This window comes from Panthera onca, chromosome B2, assembly GCF_046562875.1.
Source record: "Panthera onca isolate mPanOnc1 chromosome B2, mPanOnc1 haplotype 2, whole genome shotgun sequence".
Taxonomy (NCBI): domain Eukaryota; kingdom Metazoa; phylum Chordata; class Mammalia; order Carnivora; family Felidae; genus Panthera; species Panthera onca.
The window spans coordinates 118907496-118928539 of record NC_138343.1 but is presented as its reverse complement, the minus strand read 5'-3'; the positions used below and the strand labels follow the sequence as shown (position 1 = coordinate 118928539).

The 21044-nt window shown below is 41.5% G+C and overlaps 1 protein-coding gene across 1 annotated transcript in view; it reads left to right on the top strand.

The window, feature by feature from the left end:
- Positions 1-2660: 2660 nt before the first annotated feature.
- MOXD1 (monooxygenase DBH like 1) overlaps positions 2661-21044 on the top strand; it is a 91852-nt gene continuing 73468 nt past the window's right edge. The window contains exon 1 of the mRNA XM_078447323.2: positions 2661-3020. Within this exon, the coding sequence (XP_078303449.1) occupies positions 2745-3020 (276 nt within the window). The 5' untranslated portion in view covers positions 2661-2744. The remainder of the gene's footprint in view (positions 3021-21044) is intronic.

Below are 21044 nucleotides of genomic sequence, written 5' to 3'. Positions count from 1 at the left end.
GCAGAGTGGGTCTCCTGCATATGAACTATGCTAATAATGATCTGTTTATTGAGCTAATCTCAAGATGATTTTATTAGTTTTAATATTTCTTGAGCACTCGGGGTTTTCAGATACGATGTCAGTTACAGACAAACAGAAGACAATAAACTTCACACTCAATGATTTTACTTAATGAAATAATAAACACCATTTAAGACTTTCTCTTTTGTGCATCCACGTGTGGTCTTTTTTTCCTGCTTTTGCTTCAATACTAATGCAGAGCAGAACATTCAGCACATCTAGGGGCCAAGCTTTTTCCCCACTGTCCAACTTTGTGAAGAGGATCCAGGAAGATCTGGAAATGCATCTATTCACTTTTTCTGCAAATACTTGTTAAGCACCTGTTGCATGATGGTCTACACTCAAAGCAATGCGTTTATAACCAGGAACCAGAAGCAGTTCCTGATCTAAGGAGGCTAATGGAGGAAAACAAACATATAAAGATACCGAGGTGTTAGGGCTGCAATCATGAAGCCTGGATGGAACATTGCATGAACACCACCATGGAGGGGCCAATGTCATCTGGCAGGAGCACGGGAGGAAGGATCAGAAAATACTTCAAGGAACAAAGGGGAGAAAAGGCAAATGTGGCAGAGTGAGCAATCTGAAAAGGCACATCTGAAAAAGTGATGGGAAACAGCAGGGCTCTCTTTTGAAAATTCTAGAGGTAGTTTTCATGTATCTAGAGGGTCTGGGGTGAGTGAGTGAGATGAGAGTGAGGGAAGGTGAGGCTAGGACACGAAACGGGGGTCAGGTTCTAGATGGGGATTTGGGACTTATAAAACAAACCTCAGGAAGCAGATATAGCTGTGTGTCCCAGGTTCCTCCATGCTAGGAATAACACTAGGGTCACAGAGCTGGAAGTTGGCCTTTGATGGCTCTGGAATAATTGAACTTCCATGAAATCCTGCTCAGTGTGGTGAGTGTGCCTCGCAGGGTGCCAAGACCCATTCCTCTCGGCCCCTTGTCCACCATTTTGTTCCCCTCTCTCCACATTCCTCTTCTCTTCATGGCTGGAGCCAGCAGCACTAGCCAAGTCCCTGATGCTTGTCGAAACTCAGCTCCAAGATTGCAGTTCTTAGGTTGCTGCGGTTTCTCCTGCTGTCCCTGATGTCTGGGCAGTGCACCCCCACTGCTCCTGATAGTTCATGCTCTTGTTGCCTCAGGTCTTTTAAGGCATCTCAGGCTTTTTTATTTCTTGCCTTGTCAGACAGTTTCAATGGCACTCTTCTCTGTTGCTGCCCTATTGTCATTGGCTAAACCTGTAGACCTGTATTTCCTCTCTTCCTGGGATTGGCTCTTCTCAGGCCACTCCTTGAACTCTCTGGTGAGCCGATCCACTTGGTTTCCTTCCAGACATGGTGAAATATGCCCGAATCCTTGGGAGAACATAGTTTTGATGGGGACTGGTAACTTTGGAAAAGTTCTGGGAAGAGGAATGGAAAGAGAAAACAGGAGGAAGAAAAATCAGGCTGAACTACGAAACTTGAAGAGGGGGAACGGGATGTATGGGTGGCTTGTGAGGAGCCCCCAAATCCAGAGTTAATAGGACATATTTATAGTATTCTTCTTATACCTATTTTCATCTGATATCCTCTAGTATTTGATTTTCTATTTTACATTGTGTAGTTGTAAGCCACCTTAAAACTTCTTTTTTTGAAACATGACAGAATATAAATAAATAACTAAATAAAGAAGGTAATGTACAGTTGCCACATGGAGTAATCAGCGTTCTGAAGACAGGAGTGATGTGGTCATAGGTAGAGGCGAAAACACGTTTTGCTGAACAGGACTACGATCAAAACTTGAAATAGCAGGAAAAGAAGATTTCAAATTATAGTGTATCTTCTAAGTGATACTTTATCCCTGACCTACCCCACTGATAGCAAAGTAGTTGGCCAGTAGTTGTCCCATCAAAACCAAACTACACCAAACCCAGGCGGAAGGCAAGCATCAGAGAGCCGACTCCTGCCATCATGAGCAAGACTTCCCCAACCTTGGGACTCCCACAGGGTGAAAGGGTGAGAGAAATGTCCTGGGAGAGATGAACGGTGTTCCTCTGTGGGGTAGGGGGATCCCTGAGTACAATGGCTTCGGAAAAGCAACTGCAATGGATACAGGAATGTTAGAAGAGTTGCTCTGGCTGGGACTTTCCCTCATTTTCCCTCCATCAAACCCAGGATTATCCCTTTTGATCCCTCAACTCCTCCCCTTCTCTGACAGATTAAACTTGCCCTCCCACACCAATTTCTCCTTTCCCCAGGGATTCACCCCCGCCCCTCCTCCTCCACCCCCTCACCGCCCTCCCCCCCCCCCCCCCCCCGCTCCGCGCCCTACGGTCCCAGCCAGCGCCCACGGTCTCCCAGAACCAGCCTGCCCTCTCCTTTCCCCTGGGTCCCAGCCCCCTTTTCTCTGCCTCCTCTATCCAGGACGCCCCCCTCTTCCCTCCCCACGGAACCTAGACCCCGGGGACCAAGCCCCGGGTGCGGGGCGGCAGGTGGCTGGGCCGCCAGCCCGACGGGCCGGGGGTCGCCCGCGGCGGGGAGGGGGAGTGGGAGCGGGTGGGGCCCCTCCCGGCGGGCGGGCGCGCGGCGGGCCGAGGGGGCGGGCCCAGGCCTCCCGCGCGCGGCCGCCGCCCCTCGAGCCGCCTCCTCGCTCCGCCAGTCTGCGCGACCCAGGTGCCGGCGGGCAGGAGGCGCCCGAGGATGTGCCGCTGGCCGCTGCTCCTGTTGTGGGGGCTGCTCCCCGGAGCGGCGGCGGCGGTGGCGGCGGGGGGCTCGGGCCGAGCCCTCCCGCACCGCACCCTCCTCGACTCCGAGGGCAAGTACTGGCTGAGCTGGGGCCCGCGGGGCGGCGGGCTCGCCTTCCGCCTCGAGGTGCGCACCGCCGGCTACGTGGGCTTCGGCTTCTCGCCCACAGGGGCCATGGCCTCGGCGGACATCGTCGTGGGCGGAGTGGCCCACGGGCGGCCCTACCTGCAGGTAAGCGCGTCCCCACCGAGTCCCGTCCCGTCCCGCCCTCGGGGCAGGCGCGAGTACCGGCGTCCCGGGGGCCACCCGGTGTCCCCTGCGGCGGAGGCTGGACGCCACCGCCCCCCCCCCCCCGCAGCCCCCGCCCGGCACGCGCTCCCCTAGACGGTCAGCTCCCGCACCCCCGGAGCCGAAGGCGCCTGCGGCTGGGCTCCCTGCTTCCGCCGCCTGGCCCCGAGTTTTCGCCCCGGGAAGCTGAGCACGGGTGACCTCGGGCAGCTTGTCTCTGAACACTCTCCTGTCCCCAGCACCCCATTTAATAGATCCCCTGCATACACACCTGCCATGCATCCCTATTCACCTCTAATGGGAAAGGAGAACGACCCTTTGGGGCTCTAGCAGGACGGCTCTCAGGGTTGGAGGGACCTGTGAGCTTTATAGCACTTTGCTGTCTTGCTGCCTGGGACCAGGATCCCAGAACTTCCCCAATCATAGCTATTCTAGGGTCCCAGGCACGGAGCTGGGGTCAGCTGCCTTATCTGAGAGATGAATGAAAGGCCCCCCACTAAGAATCTTTTAGGAACTTTGCTCTTCTGGGAGCCCGTTAGGATGCTCCATTCAGAGACCTGCAAAATCTTTAGTTTCCCCGGCAAAATCCTCTATTAAGTGGAGAAACTTTTCACTTACTGTAATAACCAACAAAGTCGATTTGACAGCTGCTGATTTGCTTTGAAAGAGTCAGAGTAGATATGTTGCCTGTTCATAGATAACTTCATGCATAGGAGGGGGGAAAAAAGAATTGTGAAGTAACCATAATGATTAGGTGGTTAGGTCTTCTGGACATCTTTGTTTATCTGATCTTGACAACATTTGGACACTTTTCCACAGTTACATAACATCGTGGTGAGTATACTCTGTTACTTATAAAAGTTCATCCAAAAATACTGCCCTTTGCTAAAAGTCTCTTCTTCCAAATGAAAACTCCTTGCTGTTTTTGCATTGTGTTAAGGTTTTGATGATATTAAAATCAAAGCACCCGATCGATTTCAAAGTGCATTTCTCAGTAATTTTATTCCTGACTTCTAAGTTTGATTTCCACAACTTTCTGGCTGAGAAGCCATCCAATTTTAACCCTAATTCTGGCACTGAGCTATTAACTCTGGGTAGAAATAAAGAAAATGATAGTAATAACAAGTTCAAAACCATCCTGTTGTCTGGTTTTTCATAAACTAGTCCTTTCCTCCCAAAATAAGTGTTCCACAGCTCCAATAAAATTGAGTTTTATGAGGATTGCACTTTGTTGAGGTCACTGATGTATAAATTTCTTCCTGCAGCGGCATCTCAGACATTGAATTTGTAAACCATGAATTTGACCCCAAACACAGGCCTCACTAGCTGAATACCGTAACTCTCTTCTGATATGAAGTAGAAAATACCTTGTTTAAATATCTGTGTGAGCCAAGTCTTTGTGTTTGTTTGGTTGTTTTGGGTGGGGAGGGTACTATGCCTCTTAACTATCCTTGCATGTTTTGTTGAAAGGGACATGGAAAATCTTACTATGGTAATATCATAAAACAGGGTATACTTTATAATGTTTATTTTTGAGAGAGAGGAGAGAGAGAGAGACACAGAGTGTAAGTGGGGGAGGGGCAGAGAGAGAGGGAGACAGAATCTGAAGCAGGCTCCAGGCTCTGAGCTGTCAGCGCAGAGCCTGACCTGGGGTTCGAACCCAGGAACCCCAAAAGAGCATGACCTGAGCTGAAGTCGGACGCTTAACTGACTGAGGCACCCAGGCACCCCTAAACAGGGTATACTTTAAAGGATAACTTGATATTGTTTCCCGCCAGAGAGTAGTGTTTCTAGAAAGCCCATCCAATTTGATATCAAATGAAAGACCAAGTGTAGAGTAGTGTTTCAACATGCCATAACTGGCCCACCACAAAAACAGACTTCATTAAACTACAGAGTGTTTTCACACTGCTGGTGATTCTCATAAAGACTGCATGAGAATTAACTAAGTGCTCTTTGGGTTGACTTTGAACCGTGGAACTTTTCTTAAAATAATCAGTGAATACCGATCCCTATGAGATAAACCTTAGAAAATGGTCACTTCTCCAACATAGTTAATGAGAAAGCAATAGGATATTCCTTTTCAGTTTTATTCCTCAGGAGATAAAATTCTTATTTCCATATACAAATGGTAATTATTTTCTTAGTGGACTGACATCCTTTACTGGTCCATTTCCTTAATCCCACTCATTACAGGACATATAAAATACAGTAAAAATTATGCTAGTCAGTTATATGGGAAAAAATATATTAACAACCTCTTCAATCAAATGAAAGACACCAAACACTGAAAATAAAATGAAATGTATCAGTTCCAGCTGGGTCATCCAGGTTAGGTGATTTTCCAAAACTTGAAATCGAATCTTCTCTCTAGAAACTATCACCTTGAGAGTCTTTATACAGTGGTGTAGTAAGGCCCTCCTCAGCACCTATACCAAAAGGTAAATAGGGTTCTTAAACAGTGTATTCGATTCAGTTAGTAGACTTTGGATTTCAGGTAATTTTGCTTCCAGTGCGAACAAACTTTGCAAGACAGAGCATTCATTGGCTTCTGGGCTCTAATGTATATGTAGCGGCTGCTGATGGTTACAGATGGCATGAAGCTGTATGGTAATAACCCAAGGTGACATCCCAGTCACCTCCCCTTGTGGCTTTTTTTCATATAGTTTATGAAATATATTTTTTCATATATTTTATGAAATATATTTTCATATATTTAACTTTCAAAAACTTGACCTTTAGGTATATATATTTTTTATTTTGACTTCTGACTTCTATTTTGCTGATTATCTTAAGCTTTTCTTTTCAATAGGATATGAACTCCTGGATAACTGTGTGAGAATTCATTCCAGCCAACCAGTAAAGAATTGTTGGTTAAAATAGATGCCACAAACCCAAATGCCTATAGAGATCAGACAGCAAGTATAACAAAGTGACGGGCTTGATCTAATGCAACAGACAGGACAGAGGATTGAGGACAAAAAGAGTTTTTGTGACCAAATTACTGTTATGTGGGTATGCAAATCAAGTATTGGCAGATCTTCTGTTTTTGTTTTTGCTTTTTGGGGGGGAAGACAGAAATGTAGATGTGTGTAAAGATGATCACTAAATACTGGCCACAATTCCATGTTGTGCAAAGCACCACGTAGAGCATGCATGTACACACAATTCTAGCTGAGATAGAGCTCGACTTAATCTGGGGTCAAGAGGGGAAAAAGCTAAGATTGGTGAAGAATCAACCCAGATTATGAAAAGCCATGAAAGGCAGAGAGGCAAGGTCCCATTTCTCTTCAGGCCCAGCTTATTCTGTGCCAAGAAATGTCCCGTGTCAGAGGGGACCTTGCCTTTTTTTTTTTTTGGTTGCCTATTGTGTAACAAACCACCCCAAGACATAGTGGCTCAATACAGTGACCCTTCGTTTTTCACACATCTGCAATTTGAGGAGGAGCTAAGTGGGGACAGATCTCTATTTTACTTGATGCCAACTCCAAAGTGAGTGGTTGGAGTCATCAGGAGGCTCCCTCAGTCACTTGTCTGACGCCAGCTGCCTTTGGCTCTTAGCTGGGGATCTCAGCAGGTGCCATGGTGGTGGGAGAGTGGCCACTCCACGCAGCTACTCAGATTCCTCACAGCGGAGTGGCTGGGTCCTAAGGGTGAATATCCCGAGAGGCCCAGGTAGAAACTGGATAGGCTTTTGTAACTTAGCCTTTGAGTCATCTTCTGTTGTGGCCCTATCCCACCGATTCAGGAGGGAAGATAGACTCCACCTCAGTATCACATCATAAGGAGCTCACAGGGGAATGGAATATACAGGTGAGGTCATCTTTGCAAAATACCTCCTTCCACACCCATCCCCACTGACTAGTCACAGTCTCTTTCTTACCACCACTTTTGAGAGTCTCTCTATATGCGTCTAATCTCTCTTGATGCTGCTGAGACTGGGAGGTGATATTGACATTCACCTTCTTCCCTTGTAGTCTTTCACACCACTCACAAGGAGTGAGGGAACACTTAATTCTCCTCCTCCATACTCCCCTGCCAAAAAAGACCTGTGAGCCTCTACAACCCATATTTTTCAGTGGTTGCCAATCACTAATTCAGGGTTGGACCCAATGAGAATACCTCCAGAGGGCAGTGTGACATTTGCTTGTAGTCCTGTGCAGTGAAAAATCAAATTTTGATTTCCTCACCTCAGGCCAGTAGGTTTGGCCACCCTTAAAACCTATAGGCCCAGAGATGAGGCATTATGGAAACTTGCCCTGTCCATTTTGTAACCCACCGGCCCAGTCTGGAGAGAGTTCCTCACATGTTATATAACCAGGTACCATCAAATGAGAGAGAAAAATGTGGTTGGGAAGTGGAGCCTGTCTCCATCAGATACACTGTTGGAGAGCTGCTTGCTCTTGGGGAGACGTGACCCCTGGGATGCTGCTGTGGGTTTCTGCACTGTCTTTCACAGGATTGCCTGGGGAGGGGGTGGGAAGCTGTCTTTCCTCTTGCATTGGCTTTTGAAAACCTCACTATTTTGTCTCAATGAATGAACTCAACTCTCACTTCCCTGACGGATTCATGTCCTTTCCCTGTACTTTGCCCCTTTTTGACACAGTGCAATCCCACCCCCACCCGAACCACTTAGCAACTGAGTCCCTATTGGAGGCAAGTAATCCGGGTTGATGAATGCCTAGTTTGTGTGAGTTAAGAGAAGAGGGCAGCATTGTCGGATGTGCCTGTTGAATTTGCACAAAAATTGATTCACTCTTCCTTTGGGGGTAGAAATCGCTAGTGAATGGAAGCTGGAGCATATGTCATCATTTGTTACAGCCTTGTGGTGTTGGCTGTCTCTAAAACTGAAACATTTCTGTGCTGACAAGTAAGTCTTCAGCAGCAGGGTAATTGCTGCTGGGCTGCTCGCTGAGGAAGTGCTTGGAAATTGTGCTGTGATTTGAAATCACAGAAAACAGTGAGCATTCTTTGTGGTTAACGATGTGCTGCTTTTAAGTGCGCCCCAGCCAACGGCAACAAAGAAATGTTTGGAAAGCAAATTGAAAAGCTGTAAGGGAAAGATGAAGAGAGTGTACAATCCTGACACAGCTCAGCTGGGGCTTTGTTAAGAGATATTTATAAGTCTTCAGATTATGCCCCCCCCCCCACACACCCCAATTTCCAGATGACGAGGGGATGTCTCCAAGCTTCGTGCTTTGTGCATTAGTAATAAGGACACATGCACGAACGTAATGCTTCACACAAGATGATCCTCTTCAGCTGTGTGGTTCTCCCTGGCAGAGCAGATGATTTCATAATGCCAGCCTGAGGATACAGGGCAGACCTAAGAACCAAGGGTACAATGCACCTGAACTGACCAACAGTGTTCAAGGCTTCAAGCAACCAATGGCATATTTCTGGACTCTTGGAAGGGAAGGCAGAGTCCACTTCAAAGAAAGTGAATGGTGGCTTATTGATTCGTTTTTGTTTGTGTGTTTGTTTTTTGTAATACAGACCTCTTACAATAAAGTTGCTGGCAAAAGGAATGAATTCATTATACATCATCATGCTTTTGAAAATGTTTGATCCATATGTAAAGAAAAAGTGCATATAGATGCCCCACAAGGCTGTTTATTGTAACTTAAAAAGATAACTAGTGTAAAACTTTTAAATAGAAAGTTATTTTTCCAGGAAACGTCTTCCCAATCTGTCTTCCAAATTAAAAAAAAAAAAAAAAATGATGCTCATAAGGATAGCATATAGCACATAAGCAGAAAATTCTATAAAAGTAACTTCAAATGGGTAATTTTCTTAACTGTAAAGTTGGAATTATATATCGAGGGCTATGCAAATAATGTATAGACCAGATTTAATCTGCTATTGAGGCCTTTCCTATTCATCTCCTGTAGCCAAAAATTATGAGAAAATCTTTAAACAGTTATTGCTTTTATGAGTTAAGTGTTGATGTTTTATGTATTGCTGTTCTTAAGAGTTCAGAGTTCAAGGGTGCCTAGTTGACTCAGTCAGAAGAACATAGGACGCTTGATCTCAGGGTTGTGATTTTGAGCTCCACATTGGCTGCAGAGATTACTAAAAAATAAACAGATTTAAAAAGAGCTCAGAGTTCAGTTGATTCCCCTCAAATTTCCAAACTTTCCCCACACCAATTTTTACAGGTGAGGAGCTGTGTTTTTACTGTGAGTGTTAGGTACCTGTTAAATGGCTTGTTGGAGGCCATGTAGATCAGCAGCCTGGATTTATTTCCTCTGAGTCCTGGTTTTCTGTTCTGTCTTTTCCTTCAAGTAAGCAGTTGCATATATAAAAACATATTCCAGGGGCACCTGGGTGGCTCAGTCATTAAGCATCCAACTCAGGTTTCTGCTCAGGTCATGATCTCATGGTTCATGGGATCAAGCCCCCGTGTCCAGCTCTGTGTTAACAGCATGGAGCCTGCTTGGGATTCTTTCTCCCTCTCTTTTGGCCCCTCTCCTGCTTGTGTGTGTATCTTCTCCCCCCCCCCCCCCCTCAAAAATAAACTTAAAAAATACATATTCCAATTTTCTTCCTTAATACTGAAAGAACATGTATAATGAAATACATGTTAAAACAGATTGGCAAGACAAAATCCGAGTATTTCTCTTACTTTTGTTCCACTATAAATGTCATAGATACTCATTTCTATGATATGATTTTTCATTTACTGAGTTCTTCATATATGCCCTACATTTTGATAAGTCCTTAAAGTGTGTGATCTTCTGCAATTTTCACGATACCCCTGTGAGAACAATGTCTTATTTCTCCCATTTTGTAGATGCATAAACTTGGGGCTCCAGGTCACACAGTAGGGGGATCACTTGACTCTCACATCACAGTGAGGCAGTGAATATTGGGATGTTTGTTCACTCATTTAACCAATGAATGGTCATAAGGGTATAACATTAAGTGAGATGAAGGCAGTGACATCACGGAGCTCACATTTTGGTGGGGGATAAGCAGGTACATAAACAAATAAAAATACAAGGAAATGTTGAGAATTAAAATAGGGCGATGTGATAAGGAGTAACCATGTGGTTATTTCAGATAAGGATGCTTATAATCAAGACATGAAGGAAAACAAATGTCCCAGGTCTTAAAGGTGGCCTTTGGAGATTAATCATAGTGTTTACAACTCAAAATACTATATACCATGAAGAAGATGATCTGGCATGCGCATCAAAGAAGTTAGTAGACCTCGAATATAGGAAACTGCCTACCTGGAAGAAATATAATTAATGTTTTAACAAATGTCTGAACCACACAAGCTCTCTTTTCTATTTCTGTGGCATTGCTACACAGATGTTTAGTAAGCTCAACTAGAGTCTCTCAAGCTTTGATCTAGAGACTTGGTGATTTTATAGGAGTTTCGTTCTTAATTCTAGGTGCGAATGTTTTTCGCTTATCCTCTGTTCTTTCTTATCTGCAATAACACTGGAGACCCAAAGAACTTGGAGAAGCTAGATCAGCAAAACCACATGTGCCTGTGGAAGATTTCTATCTTTTAGGCAATTTTTAAACTAAAACTCTGAAATCTCAGTTTGTTAAATAAAACTACATTGCTGCCCTTTTTTCCGCTGCAAATTTCACGCACTGAAACTCACTCATACAAGGAAACTCATGGGTAGAAGCTAGGCCTGCTGGTACTTCAGACAACCAGGGCCAAAATGGATTCATGCTGTGGCAGATTATAGCCCAGTGATGAGCAGTGGAGCCAACAGAGAACCGGGCACTGGGAAAGATACTTCTGATGCCGGAAGTTCCCAAACTTCTCTGCATATTAGCATCACTTGGGGGCTGTTAAAAAATCCCAACATCCAGGTAACCGCCCTCCCTCTTCCATTCCAATTAAATCACAATCTGAGGAGGTGGACATAGACATTAATAAATTTTAAAGTTTCCCAGGTGATTATGAGCAGCAGACATGTTCAGGAACTACTGATCTTATGTGGTCCGGCTCTTTGATAGAAATCAGGCTACTCCTTTGTGGTAGACCTACAGAAGCTTCGAAGATTCCAGGCATTGGGCAGGGGGATACAAAGGAGAATTCCATGCAATGTAATTCACAGTGCCTTTGAAGTGTGCTTTTTGAAGCAAAGGCTAGCATATGTTTGGATACTGACAATTATTTTATAAAATAGAAGAATAAAGTGGATTTCCCTAAAATGGAAACACTTCTGAGATGAGTTTAGCAAAGCTATTGACAATTCTAAGTATATTTTCAAACTTAATGCTAAAACAAGAGTAGCAGTGGAAGGACTGTGGGTAGTGGTGTATTTCAACATGTGCTGAACCAGAAATCTGTCTCCTCCTCATACCCCTCTATCATTTCTACACACCTTTTGCCAGTTGGTACTAGCTGCCATATTTCTAGGCAACAAGAATATCTGCCCACACAGAGTCTAAAATTTATAAGTTATATATGGTTACAGGGCATCAAAGGAGCATTAATAAATGAAAGTTCCAGATAATTCTCAGCCTGTATTTAAGGCGAGGGACATGTTCTGCTTTAAAATCTTTTTATTAGAATTAACAGTAACACAATGGACTCCCTCTGTAATTGGAAAACTCTCAAGTGTCTTTCCAGTTATGTAAATAGATATATACATTCCCTTCCTTCAAAGCTCCATTCTCTGAGGTTACTAATAAGCAGTGAAATGCCCTCAAGCCATCACCACAGAAGGGAGAGGGAGAAAAGGTAGCAGGAGTGGTAGATAATTAGTATTTTATTAGGGTATGGATGGAACATTTATAAGTCGACGACTGTCAGTGTTGCCACATCTTCCTGAGGTACCAAGACCAATTCCGTGTACTTGGCATGTTGTCAAGAAATCCCTGCTGAATAACTGTTGAACACCTAAAAGCAGGAATCCTTGGTGTGAATCCCGGCACTGCTTGCTACCTTTTGGATGCGTGGTCCTTCGCAAACTTCTTCACCTTTCTAAATGACAATTTCCTTTATGAAGAAGGGACTTTTGATATCGAAAGCACGGGGTTTGGGTGAGGATTAAATGGAATAGGCATGTAAAGCTCTTACACAAAATATGTGGCACATTGAAAGTGTGTACTAAATACAGCATATTATTATAATCAATCAAGCAGTCAGTGAAATGTCAGAATTGTCAGAAGATGACACGGAGACAAATATGGCAGCCTTTCAACGTGGGGAAAAGGTATCCGCTAAGTGTAAAGATGGGGAATATCGATAGCAATTTTTAAGAAAATTTGAGGACAAACTTTAAGCAATTGATTTGTGAATACTCTGCAACCATTAATGACCAGAGACCAGCCTGGTTTCAAAAGACACAGATTATACTGACAAGACTGCATTTTCTCTTGCATTTGATTTGCTGGATGTGGAGTTGGAGTATTAAATAAATGGTGCATCTGAATGATGATAAAGTAATTAGCAAGGTTTCTCATGATTTCTTGTATAGGATGGACTCATAAAGTTGAATTCATTATAATCATAAATATTTAAACATTCATACCCCAAATATGTTGATAACAGACTGTCTACATTAGACTACAGGATAAAGACTCAAAGGTAGTATATATTAAAATAATAAGAGGAAACTAAAAGTTAAAAGTTCACTGAGAATACAAATAGAATTAAACACTTGGTTAAAAAATGTATAAAGTTGAATTTAATTGGAATTCATATGGAAAAGGTCTAACTATTAGCTCATTTTAACTCAAAACATATGTTTGCTATACACACAGATGCAGTATTAGCCTATAAACTCTGCTGTTTACATCAAGGAAAGTGATATTGACATAGTACTCTGTACAAGGCTAATCGCATCAGAAGATAGGTTCTAGAAGAACATTTTTACAAAGATTCTAAAAGAGGATTACAAACATGGTTGAAATCTCTGGAAATCGGGGTTACCTGGGCAATGGGAAACAGTTGTCAGTGTTGTGCCTGGAGAATAAAATGATTAGAAAAGACGTGATCATTGTTTTTGAAATAGTGGACAGTCTTCCGCAAGAAATAGGGATTAGATGCTCCGTGTTAGGCTCCAGAAGGAAGAAAAAAGACCCAATTAATACACATTAAAGAGTAGAAGATTTTAGCCAATATAACAAATATATTTCTGACAGTGGGAGGTCTTAAAATTGAACAGATTGCCTTGTGAAGTTCTAAATTCATGAGCTTGTCACTGCAGGTATTAAATACTGTGTAATCATCTCTTTAAAAATATTTCTGAGAGAGGAGCACCTGGGTGGCTCAGTCAGTTAAGCGTCTGACTTCAGCTCAGGTCACGATCTCGTGGTTTGTGAGTTCAAGCCCCGCGTCGGGCTCTTTGCTGACAGCTCAGAGCCTGGATCCTGCTTCAGATTCTGTGTCTCCCTCTCTCTCTGCTCTTCCCCCACTCACACTCTGTCTCTCTCTCTCTTAAGAATAAGTAAACATTAAAAAAATTAAAAAAAAATGTTTCTGAGAGAAATCCTCCTCTGGTGGGAACTAGGATCAGGTGTCCCTCAGATTTCCTCCAGCTTTAATGAGATGCTGAAAATAACTTTATTCTGCATTCATGCTTTTAGGTTATTCAAGAACTTAGTAGGAGAGAAGATATTAGCAACTATATTGGAAAGTGTCGATGTTGTTTTTTAACCTGTCTCAGGAGTTGTCCTGTCTCCATGGGTGGGTGGGCCCTAGGTCGTTACAGTGTCTGAGAGAATTTCATTTCTCTCCCTACTATATATTTCACTATATTTGATTTATGTTTAGTGAATGTGTATTAGTGGATGTGTATTTGAAATCTGAAAAAAAAAAAGAAAGAAAAAGAATGCTTCGTGATTTGTATATAACTCAGAAGAATATGGAGGGCTTCATGAGGGAGGCTGAATGTGAAGTTGGTGAATTTTTGAAACTTGGTGACTGCATTATTTTGGTTTCTCTCGTACCAGTCTGCATGCTCTCTGTCTCCAGACCTTCCCACTGGGATATTGAGGTAGGCCTCTCAAATTTAATCTTATTCACCCTCAACCTGTTTCTTTCCCAGCCTTCTCAATCTCAGTAAATGGCACCTCCTGGTAGCTCCTGTCGAAAATTAGTAGTCATCCTTTTTTCTTCTCTTTGCTTCACCCCATGTATGAAACACATCTTCAGGTTCTGTTGACTTTTCCTCCAAGCTCAATCTAAAACTGCCAATTTCCCTTCAGTTTTACTATTTGCACTATTTGCACAGACCACTGGGACCACTGCATGACTCCTGTCTTCTGACCACCACTCTTACTTCTTAGCATCCTCAACATGGTAGCCACAGCAATACACACACACACACACACACACACACACACACACACACACTTTTCATGTCAATCAGAATATATCACTTGCTGCTTAAAGCTGGGATGACTTTTATATAAGCTTAGTATTAAATTTGGACTTCCTACACTAACCAATAAGGTATTACGATGTCCGGGGCCTCATTTGATTCCTGTTGACCTCTCTCCTGGGCGCTATACAGTTCGACCATCCTGGCTTTTATTTGCTTCATCAAAATGGATACCCAGCCCCATTCAAGTCCTTTCCAATAACTGCTCTCTCTTCCTGGAATCTACTTCATCCATACTTCTCATGGCTGGCTCCTAATTGTAGTTAATTTCTCAGAGTAAATATCATAGCCTCAGTGGTGACTTTTCTGATAACTCAACCTGAAGGCTTTCCAATCCTTCTCTACAATCTGTTTTATTGTCCTCTAAGTATTTATTATCTAAGCATGTTGATTATATTATTATTAAATTTTTTAAAAAATTGTTTGCCTCCTCCAACCCCAAACTAAACTATAAGTTTCATTATAGTGTGGACTTTGTCTGCTATCCTGTATAGTCCTGTGCCCTCAGCCCTGCAACAGAAGCTTAGGAATACTAGCTGCTCAATGAAATATGTGTTGGAAGAAAGGAGAAGTGGGAAGGAGGGAGTGAGAGAGGAAGGAAGGAAGGAAGGAAGGAAGGAAGGAAGGAAGGGAGTTTTCTTCTCAAAATTTATACTTGCATTCACTGGTCATAGTTAAAAGAAGTCATGTAAACTTTTAGAAAATTAAGATAGTGGAATAAGATGAAATGATGGTAAAATACAGTTTATTTCTATGATAAAATCTGAAATTGTTTTTTCCATTGAAGTTTATTGTTAGACCTAAAGAGTCAAAATGTTAATTTTGCACTCTATCTCTGATAATTCTATAACTATAGCAAAGTATTAAATTACTCTACATGAAAACTGAACTGAGGTGATTGGCTATAGGGGAAAATGCAGGATGTGTATTTTCAGAAGGTGGCACTTAAAGGACTGACAGATTGCTCAGGTGGGCCCCTCATTGGAACACAAGCTAACAGGGTTCCTATTTTGGCATTCCAGTAGCTATTCACAGATCTCTTATTAGATGTAAGGAGTTTCAATTTTATCTGAAGTGGTTTCTAGAAGGCACGCCCCTTCTGTTTTGACATTCCTCTCCAATTTCTAAGGTTAGTGAAGAAATGACTTCTTAAAACCAGCTTACACTGAAATCTGAAGATTATGTTTGTATAGTTTGTTTATCCAGTTTGGGATTTTTTTTTTAGGATCAAAGATTCTCTTTAACACAAAAATATTTATTATTATACTATCAATATTATTGAACCACCATAACACTTATTATAGAAGCTGATGTTACAAACAGAAATGTTTGAAGTAACAAGGCTTTTGAGATTTCCAAAAAGAGGAAAAACTACAAGCACCTGTTGAAGAAAATGATGACAGATGGTAACATTTTTCTCAAGGTTCCCTTGCAGCTGTGCTTACATTCAGTTCTCCAGGCTGGGCCGGGTTTATTCATATCTTTTATTACACCCAGAAGGGTTTTCACTTCATCCTGTTTAACACAGTGCCGGTCGAAGCTCTTTTCTGTTGCAGAGATTTTATTCAAGAGAGAGAAAAAAGACTGGCAATGCTTAAGAACCAATTTAACATCTGTGTAATCACGTTTTTTAACACGAGGTCAGAGCAATCTTGCAGATTATCGCAGCTAGCTTTTTAAGGAGGTTAGTTTTAAAGTGGCAGTCAGGATTCCTGCTGTTGTGCTAACTGATAAATGCCAATGGATGCTGATGCTCACTTACTTTACTATTGCCACACAGCATTTTGAAACCTCGATGGTGTATTTCATAATCTTTTTCAAAGCACGGTGTTCAAAAGAAACTATATCCTGTGAGAACATGTTTCATTTTTAGGACACAACCACGGATTAACTTGATTGCTGGAGTCTAATTATCAACTCAGATTTTCAAAGGTAGCAGGTAATATTCTATCTTTAAAAAGTAAAACAAGCTAAAAACCTGATTAAAATAATAGTAATCCACAATAAAAACAAAAATAATACCTCATTGACAATTCATATTGAAGTTGATCTTCATGTAGGTAGCTGAGTTAGAATATGATTGAAATCCACATAACCCCATTTATGTAGGGTAACATTACTTCATATTTCACTTTACAGAATATTAAAGCTGAGTAAATATAAAGAAGAATGATTTCTGCAAATCAGCTTTTATATTTACATAATTAAAACATCTTCAAATTTTATTTTTAAGCTTTTACAAAATCTTTACAGAACCATGGTTCTCTGTGTCCTCCTCAACCCTCTTGTCCTCATAAAGCCCGTTATTAATGATACTTAATTGAAGCCTACTTTTATTTACCAGTATTTTATGTTAATTTATAATATATGCAATATATATCATACAATTAGATTTTTATAACGGCTGTGACATCCAACTGTGGCAATGAGAGTGCACTGTGATCAATAATCCTATTTATTTTAAGTTTATTTATTTATTTTTGAGACAGAGAGACAGACAGATAGAGCACACAGCAGGGGAGGAGCAGAGAGAGGGGGAGAGAGAATCCCCAGCAGGCTCCACACTGCCAGTGTGGAGACCTGTGTGGGGCTCGAACTCACAAACCACAAGATCATGACCTGAGCCCAAACCAAGAGTCAGATGTTTAACCAACTGAGCCATCCAGAAGCCCCCTATTTTTATTTTAAAAGTACTGGAATATCAGGCACCATAGGACAATGGCTGAGGAACGGTCTTTACCATGGGTGTGTGACAGTGTTGCATCTGGGCTCTATTTGCTAACTGGGACCGGCAGTGGGGGTGACGGGTGCCATTCAGTTCTAATTGTAAAGGTGAAAACCAGGGAGTAATAGTGATCTGGGGAAATTCCATAAATATCTCATAAGTGCTACACAGTATGGTTTGGTGAAAATAAATTTCTAAGTGCTATTATTGGTATCAGGTTCTTAATTGGTTGGTGTTTTACTGTCAATTTCATTCTCCAGTTTATTTTTTCTCCAAGTGGATAATAGTACCAAATAATTATTCCATTTAATTACCTACTCAGATAACATTTATCCCTTTGTCAAACTGTCAGGAAACCATTAACTTCACTGAGTGTACTCTTTTAGGTTTAGCCAATATGCATGAAGGATTTTCAAGATTGACTGTTCTTTGACTGACTTGGTTTCTTTTTAGCTCTTTTTTTTTTCTCCCTCCCTTACTTCTTTTCTTCCTCCTGGCAAGAATAGTTGAATGATAGGAAATTAGGGATGCAGATTTTTTTGTTTGTTTTTTTTCTCTTCTCTTGCCTCACTTAATTATCCTTTTAAGGTTTGCCAATATGCCATTTTTTATTGTATAATGTCGACACCATTAAGACTGTGTTTGGTTATAGTTCATGTATTTTCTTAACACAAGCTGAAGGAAGAATTAAGGTGCTTCTGGGGAATAATTGTGCACCTCCCAAGTTAATCTATTCTCATACCATTAAGATGTGAATATTGGGTTATGGTTCTTGAGTTCTTCTCTTTTATTTCCATAATTGTCCCCTTATTTAGAATTGGCAAAAGGAAAGGCAGGATGCTCCTTTTAAAATTACCTATATTTAATAAGCATCTGCAACATACAAGTCACTCGGGATATAAATTCACATTAGAAAAGATTCTGAAACACGATTTCTCTCTCTTAGATCTGTTTTTGTTTTTGTTTTTTTGTCCTATTTCTTTAAAATAGGTGGGGAATGCCTTCTTAGTGTAAAAGGATTTCAAAGAGCTGTTGCATGCATAAACTCTTTTTTCTAAATGAGGATGTCAGTTCCATAAGATTCATGTCCATTTAGGGGCTAAAAGGTCACAACAACGTTCCCAGATTTCAGTGCCAGATGTGTCTAGATGGCCGATCATGCAGACTCAACTCATCCTAGCATCTGGTTAAGCACATTCCACATGGATCTTAACCATATGTAAATGTAATTGAGAGCAATTGGGAAAATAATCACTCTCCCTCTTTTTGTTCCATTTACAGTGCACACAACTATATTAAAGGTACAGATGTATAACTGGATTGATAAGGTTAGCTTTCTATTTTTAGGCAGTTACTACATGGTTGAGAAGACAATTCTATGTCTAGAATATATTACAGGCGACAGGGGAATGCAAAAGAGGAGTAAGGATTCTAAGAGGGAATGATCACTTCCAGTTGGAATGATCAAAGAAAACTTCATAGAGCAGATAGAATCATGAGTCTTGAAGGGAAGAAAGCATTTCAATGGAGTTAAGTTTCAATAGGTGGAGTTAGTGGAGAGGATTTCTCAGTGGGGTAAAGAGAGTAGGGAGGACAGAGAAGAAGAGTGTGAACAAAAGGAGAAAAAGGAAAAGGGCAGAATTTGAGGGGAATAATAAATAGATAGTAGAGATCATGTGGTAGGATTAGTGATAGACACTGAAAAATCAAGTTAGGCTAAATTGTAGAAAAACTTGAATCTACATTCTAGAATTCTACCATATACCATCGAATAAAACACAGTGATCCACTGAGAGTGATTTTCAAGGAAAACTTTGACAGAAATAATGCAGGTGATAGTCTGAAGTGAGGTAGAGGAAGTTGTAATCGAGTAGAAGCGAAAGACGGGTTATTTTTTCAAAGAAGGAACTGACGGGTTCTGTGGAGGTATGAGTAATTGAGGAAGAAGTTAAAGAAGATTGCAGTTTTGAATCTGGATGATAGGAGAGTGGCAGTGTAATGGAAAAAAAAAATCAGGGAAACTGGAAAACCAGGGAGACAGACAAAGGGTAAATACAATTTTGGATATATTGCATTTTGAAAGGACACTAAGACTTCCAAGTGGAGTTAGACTTTTGGATATGTGATACTGAATGAAGGTGATGATTGGAAACTCTTGGAGTAGACGAGATTCCCAAAGGATGAAATACAAAGACAGAGGAGTATAATGTCAAGGACAGAACTTTGATGTGTATGGTTAGGAATGGGAAAAAATAGAGATAAACTGTCAGAAATGGACAGTCAATAGTGGGGCTGTCTGGAAGCTGGCAGTGTGGACATCCTTGCCTTATACCCAAGACTTGTTCCCAAGTTTAGGGGAAGAATTTAGTATGATGTTTGCTGTAGGATTTTCTACAGATGCTCTTTATAAGGTTAAGGGCGTGCCCTTCTGCTGCTGTTTACTGAGCAATTTCACCATGAATGAATGTTTCAGATAGTTTTTCTGCATTTATTAAGATGATTGTATGGTTTTCTTTTTTAGACTTTGATATTATGAATTGTATTGATTGATTTTGTAATGTTGAACCAAATCTGCGTGCTAATGATATGTTATCCTTTTTTTTTTTTTAATGTTTTTGTTTTACTTTTGAGAGAGAGAGACAGAGCAGGAGCAGGGGAGGGGCAGAGAGAGGAAGACACAGAATCCGAAGCAGGCTCTAAGCTCTGAGCTGTTAGCACAGAGCCCGATGCGGGGCTCGAACTCACAAACTGTGAGATCAGCCCAAGTCGGGTGCTTAACCGACTGAGCCACCCAGGCTCCCCTAAATGAATGTATTTCTATGTCAAAAATTTAGATTAGGGGCACCTGGGTGGCTCAGGTGGTTGAGTGACCGACTTCAGCTTGGGTCATGGTCTCATGGTCGGTGGGTTTGAGCCCCGCATCGCACTCTGTGCTGATAGCTCAGAACCTGGAGCCTGCTTTGGATCCTGTGTCTCCCTCTCTCTCAAAAATAAACATTTAAATTTTTAAAAAAAATAAAAAAATTTAGATTTAATAATGCATCTGTTTTATAAAGAAAAATTTACTCTCACGTATCAAAAACATCATGACCTGATCATGATCTGAGCCAAAGACAGATGCTCAACTGACTGAGCCAGCCAGGTGCCCAGATATATTATCCTTTGAAAAATATATCACTATATTTGCTACAATATAAAGAAAATTTGCATTTCAGCCCATGAAAAATACTGCTTTGTTCATTTTTTTTTTTTGTAATGCCTTTGATTTTGGTATCAGGGTAAGGCTGTCATCAAAAAATGAGTTGGGCAGTGTTTTCTGTTCTTTATCTTCTGGAAGAGTTTGTGAAGGATTTGTATTATCTCTTCCATAAATATTTGGCAAAATTCCAAGTGGAAGCACCTTGGCTTACCTTTTTTTTTTTTTTTGTAAGAAGATTTTTACCCATGAGTAGATTATAGGGCTATTCAGAATATTTGTTTTCCTTAATAAATTTGACTGGCTTGTGTCTTTCAAAAACTTTGCCCTTCTCTCATCTAAATTATCCAAGTTGTTTATGTCTAGGTGTGCATAATATTATTAGCCTTTTTAAAAAAGTTTATTTATTTTGAGAGGGAGACAGAGAGTGCAAGTGGGGAAGGGGCAGAGAGAGAGAGGGAGAGAGAAAATCCCAAGCAGGCTCTGCATCACCAGTGCAGAGCCTGATGTGGGGCTCGAAGTCACGAACTGTGAGATCACGACCTGAGCCAAAGTCAGAAGCTTAACAGACTGATCCACCCATGCATCTCCGTGAAGTTATTAACCTTTCAATGTCTGTAGGATCTATTGTAATATTTCCCTTTTATTTCATTTATATGTATTTGTTTTGTACTTGTCCCGTCTGC